This window comes from Papaver somniferum, unplaced genomic scaffold (genome assembly GCF_003573695.1).
Source record: "Papaver somniferum cultivar HN1 unplaced genomic scaffold, ASM357369v1 unplaced-scaffold_190, whole genome shotgun sequence".
Classification (NCBI taxonomy): Eukaryota; Viridiplantae; Streptophyta; class Magnoliopsida; order Ranunculales; family Papaveraceae; genus Papaver; species Papaver somniferum.
Window position 1 is genome coordinate 6,044 of NW_020628819.1, and position 5,848 is coordinate 11,891.

The window sequence follows — 5,848 nt, forward strand, 5'->3', positions numbered from 1 at the left end:
GATCGGAGACTTTTCAATTTAATTCAGGATATTAAGTCGGTTTTTAAAAGTCATTCTTCTTAGCAATGTCATTATGCGCCGAAAGAGAGAAGCAAAGTGGTATACGCTCTCTCCAAGTTAGCTAGAGTTGAAAAAATTACTCGGTCTTGGTTTGATTCTGCTCAACCTAGTAAGTAGAGTAGATTGCGAGTTTTGCTCTTCTCAGATCATTTTTTGGTCTCCCTTTAACAAAAATTTTATGAAATCACACAAGGAAACACATTAAAGAAGAAAAGGAAAATAACTTTCACGCAAATAAAGGGATTAGGCAAATCATTGCATTCCTTCTTCTGAGTTCATTCCCATTAATGCTAAAAGAAAGTTGTTATTTACCTGCTGTAAAATAACAAGAATGTAAGCAACATAACTTTATATCACTCATAAATGCCAAGAGCACTGAACTGTTATATAAGAATATAAGTTGATGATAATCTGGCTTATATGTTTCCCTATCCGCAAAAATATAATGATAAAATTAAAGAAAAGAAAACAAAAAATACTGTATAATAAGAAGAAGAACCATAGAAGATGATACTGAGTAGAAACTTGAAAATTACTAGTAGACTTTGGAAATCCGAAAATCACTCATAGTTACCAATGGGACCTGAGACTTAAACTTTGAAGATAGAAAAGGGAAAACCTTTTCCTCTGGGTACGAAGTCATCAATGAAGAGATGATAAAATCAAAATCATACGAGTAACATAGATATAGAATAGATGTTTTGAGGCAGAAATAATAGAACCATCTCAGCCTTAGCAGCATCATTTGCAGATTGGCCAATCAAATCTTCTCTAACGACAAGTTGACATCCCAGCTTCTTATCGTCTAGAACAAGAACTTCCACGAATATATAAAAACACAGACCTCATTTTGAGCACAGAAGCAGTAACACCAAAAACTTTTAGAACACCAAATTCATATTGTCTTATGCAACTGCATTTTCCAAAACTGGAGCTTGTCAATAAACTTTCAGTTGCAGGTCAGTAAAATAAGAGGACGATATAAATACAACATCTACTAAAATTTAGAACATCTACTATCTCAATATAAGAAGGCAGCTCTAAGTACAGAAAAAAGGCAAAGGAACAACTAAAAGACTATACCTAATCCAATATTTCCCTGCATCCAACTCGCCCAGACAAACCCAATAAACCTATAAAAAGAAACCAAATGCACAAATATTAAACCCGATAATATTTTCAAATCTTCATTAAACAGAACGTTAACTTTGCCACTATTCATGAAAAATGTAAAGCACATGCCACCGTTATATACTACAACATCCAGTTCAGAAATTTAAAATGTTAACATTCAATGCTATTCATTTTTGATGCTAAGAACAATCGGACGTGGAAGAAATATATAGGGTAATGGAGACCAATTACCAAGGTCCAGAATTGAATAAGACTACCATTTGAAGAAGTCTGACTTCACCATCGAAAAGAGAAGAGATTACCAAAAGAAACAAATCAAATCAGATCAAACATCCATTTTAGAATTTGCATCTCTTCACTAGTAACAAAGAACAAAGAGTACCAATACACTTCCGGATGCAACAAAAACAGCAAAAAAGAAGTCCAAGATTCCTATTGGTCTAAACTTCTCTAGTGGGCACAGGCAGGAGGCTTTCTTTGTAAATGAAAGCCCCAAACGGAAGTGGTTCACGAAAGTGAGACTTTTGATCCTTCAGAATAAACTGTGCATCCTTGCTAAAACTCTTCTTCCTCCAGTCGTAAAAATAGAATGACAGATCATCCCCTTCTTCGGATTTTATGATGAACAAATCTGTATCCGGAACAGCTAAAATGGAATTACTTATTCGCAGTTTACATTCAAAAGGCGGTACTATGAAGGTCTCTTCTATCCAATAGAAATTACTAACAGTGTCTGCGCTGCTTATAGAGGTTGTTGCATTACTGATATCTGTCAGTTTCTTGTGTTGAACATCATCGCCATCATCATATAACACACACATCTTCATCGATGTGTTGTTATTTATTGAAGGAAACTCAGCATCCCACCTTATCTTCAAAGCTAACACAGCTAAACGACCACCGATTTGTATCAACCTACTATAATAAGGATAACGAATTTCTTCAATGATGTAATTGGGAATTGAAATTACTCTAAATTTTTCGCTCCCGACATTAAATTCGACAACCAAAGGTTCCTTATCAGGAGTTGCGCGAGATAACCAATAAATGCAACCATTTGCATAAAGGGATGATGAGAAGTACAATGGTGAAATTGTTGGCGGAAGTGAGAGCTCGTCATCAAGCCTTCTCCATAATAGATTGTTGTTGCGTTGTCTGCCGTCAACTGTCATGACCTCACACACAGTTCCACAAGGTGAAAATCCGCGCCAGTTGGATACTCGCTTGGTCCAGATAGTAATCACTTTGTGTTCTTTAGCGGCAGGATCATACCCAAAGTAATCCCACGGTCCACGACCATAAGTAACCTTGTGAGTTGCATAATCACCATCTTTATCTATAACTAGTATTTCCTCCTGCGGATTTTCATTCAGTTGTTTAATCATGGATTTTATCCAAGGCGTTGACTGTCCCGTGCTCGGATTAAACACACGAATAGAACATGTGCTGGGTTCTACTACAGAAATCAACCCATTGACAGCTCCAAAAACGTGTGCTAAACAAGATCCTGGTATAGATATTTCCCTTTCAACAGTCTTTACTCCTCCTTGAGACAGTAATAGTTCAGCTGAGGAGAAAACACGAAGTTGATACCAGCACCTAAAAAGGGAGACACTACCGTCACCAGCAGCAAAATTACATGCTTTTGATCGTGTGAAGTGTAAATCGATGAAGCTTCGATCTGTATGTATCAAGGAGTACCATTGTTTGCATACACACTTGAACCTCATGAGTGGTTTTACAGGGACCCTAGTCAATATCTCAGAAAGTAATAACTCATTGCCCATAATAGGATGACTAGTACAACCCGTGAGAGGAGGAAACTTAGGTAATAATAACTCATTACCTATAACACCAAATCCCTCCATGATTTTTTTCAACTTTATCTCTTTCTAAGCTTTGGTGTTGATAAATAGGGTTTTCTTACGGGATGTTCAAATAAAATTATACATGCAGGATATAACTTACTCCTATATATACACATACGTAAACGCGTTTCTGGAAGATACCGCCAGAGATTGGCCTACATCTGGAAACTAAGGAAACTTCAAAAGGAATTACGAGGGACTACCGTAGGCCTATGCATAAAGAGTTTAGGATCACAGAGTCGGGACAACCATGAATCCAATTTCAGATCCAAACTTTTTAATTTCTGCCCATTAAACAATCGAGAAAATAAAAGGGATACTAAGAAATTAAGCAGATCGGATCAAAACAGCTAAAGCAATTAATCCAGTGGAACAACGTGATCTCGTCGTATTCTATGAAGAAAACGAAAGACTTGGGAAATAATTAGACTCTACTCAACTCTTATCACTGGTAAAGTTTCAAACTTTGCAACAAGAAGATGAAAATGAGTACCGTAAATCCTTGGAATCAAATTAAAACCTTAACCCGACAGAAAAAATAATCCCCACAATCACTCCATAAAAGCAGTTAGACTAGAAATGAAATAGGAGGGACCCTTACCTTAAAATGAAAGAAAAGAACATAGAAGATATGAGAGGCGAGGAGAGTTTCTAGTTCAGAGGGAGAAGTCGAGAGAGAAGAACATATCTTAGAAAAGAAATGCTTCGAGAAAAAAAGATTAGAAAACAAAAGAGAATATAAAAAATAAAATATTCAGAGATTTTTTTAGTTTTTTTTTATATATGGCACAGCCGGACCCACTTCTCTTAACAAACCTCCCAAGCTGGAGTAGCTCCACTGCCACTCCAACAATATCTAGTCTCAGCTGGAGGAAATCGGTAAAAATAGGATCCAATCTTTTATTGTGGGAACCAATCCCTTATCTCCCACCTGTGCCGTGGACAAATGCGATGTCTAGGGCTGAACATGGTTTCGGTTTTCCGCTGGAACCGGACCAAACCAGACCAATTAGAAAGAGACCAAACCGAACCATTTTCTAATGGATTGGTTACGGTGTAGGAAATGGAAAACCGATAATGTTGGTTTTGGTTTGGTTTGACCTCTAAAACCGAACCAAAAACCATTGGAAAATCGATTAATTTTTAAACTTAATTTCTACCGTTGATTTAGATTTACAAGTATAGATTCTACCCATTGATTTAGAGGATAAATAGAAACCCTAAATCTAATATTTCATTATGATACTCTCCCTCTTTCTCTTTCTCCTTCTCTCAGTCGCATCCCTTCTCCACCCCCAACTACAGCCGCTGCTACTCGACTTTTTTCTTCCCGTCTTCCTTCTTTTTTATTTTTCAATAACTAAATTAAGCTATATTATATATCTTCTTTTGATCTCTAGAATTGGAGTAAGCTTTAACTATTCTTGATATTTTTTTTTATTTTTTTTTGTCTGTAAATTTGTGTAAACCAGTACTATCAGCAACTATGATTTTTATATCTGTAAATTTGTGTTGTTTTTTTTGGTTTTACATAATTATTGGTTAACCAAAAACCACCGGGACAAACCGAAACCAACTGGAACCATTTGGAAACCGAACCAATGGTTAATGGATTGGTTTGGTTTAGATTTTTAAAAACCAATAGTATTGGTTTCGGTTTTGGTTTGTCTAGAAACCGAACCAAAACCGATCATGAACAGCCCTAGCGATGTCTAGAATTACAGCGCTACAAATATAAATATAGTAGAACTTCGTTAAATTAATCTGCGATAAATTAATAATTTCGTTAAAATAATATTTTTTGTCAGTCTCAATTTGGACCAGTGTCCTAAATTAATATCCTCGTTGAATTTATAAGACCATACAAATTTTAAGTTTTCAATAGGGCCTAACTAATATATAAATTAAAAATCAATGTAATAACATTATATTCCGAAGATTATTAAAATAGACATTCATGGTTATTTGTTTTGCATACATTTATAATATATTAGACTTCATCTTTTAACTTTTTATATTCCCTTCGGAAGTTCCAAAATAATTTTATTGTGTTTTTTATTTATTATGATTTTAACATTAAAGTATATACATTTAAACACATAAAATTCCATAAAATAATTAGAATATAATTGAATTAACAATAAAATCTCTAGATATTTGATGTTACGCACTTATTTTAGAAATTTAAAGTTAAATTTGGTATGTTCAGATATAATAATAACTTATTAATTTGTTGATAAATTAATACTTTGCTAAATTTATAGAATTTAGCAGTCCCAAGACTATTAATTTATCGAAGTTTTACTAAATACAAAACATATAAAGTGGTGTTTATGTAACCTGAAAATCCAATCCTTCATTTTGTCATCCTGGTATCTATAGACCAAATACAAACTGGCAAACGTTTATTGGTAGTGATAAAGAAAATAACTGATAGTCCCCGGCAACGGCGCCAAAAACTTGATAGTCCCCGGCAGCGGCGCCAAAAACTTGGTATGCCCCGAAAAGGGTATAGAAATTATCCCCGGCCAAAAACTTGGTGGACCCGGAGATATGTATAAAATTAAAGCGCAGAAAAACGGGGGCCTACAGTAATACCGCAAGTGCACGGTCGTCGGTTGTAGCTCGTGCAAGTACGGGTCGATCCACAGAGATCGGGTGTGTTTTGGAAGTGTTTTAGCTATTTGGGTTCCTAAATTGCTATTGGGCTATGAAGCCTTTTGGCTCAAATTGGGCTTTGAGTACTAATGGGTTTGTTCACAATAAAATGAACTGAGCTTGGGCTC

The 5,848-nt window shown here is 35.4% G+C and overlaps 1 protein-coding gene across 3 annotated transcripts; it reads right to left on the reverse strand.

Moving 5' to 3' along the window:
- Positions 1-394: 394 nt before the first annotated feature.
- Positions 395-3,793, reverse strand: LOC113339189 (putative F-box protein At5g62660). Of its 3 annotated transcripts, XM_026584509.1 has the most exons (4): positions 3,664-3,782; positions 1,426-2,793; positions 1,144-1,193; positions 395-973 (listed from the first exon to the last, which is right to left on the reverse strand). In XM_026584509.1, the coding sequence occupies exons 1-2, from the start codon at positions 3,684-3,686 to the stop codon at positions 1,635-1,637; spliced, it is 1,182 nt and encodes a 393-aa protein (XP_026440294.1). In that variant the 5' UTR covers positions 3,687-3,782; the 3' UTR covers positions 395-973; positions 1,144-1,193; positions 1,426-1,634. The 3 variants fall into 3 exon arrangements, 2 of the variants coding, with proteins under 2 accessions (XP_026440294.1, XP_026440293.1); XR_003354985.1 differs by lacking the exon at positions 1,426-2,793 and having other exon boundaries at positions 3,664-3,793; XM_026584508.1 differs by having other exon boundaries at positions 1,426-3,782.
- Positions 3,794-5,848: the final 2,055 nt, after the last annotated feature.

Coding starts and splice junctions, on each gene's coding strand:
- LOC113339189 (XM_026584508.1), bottom strand. CDS start 3,062: ATGGAGGGATTTGGTGTTATAGGTAATGAGTTATTATTACCTAAGTTT.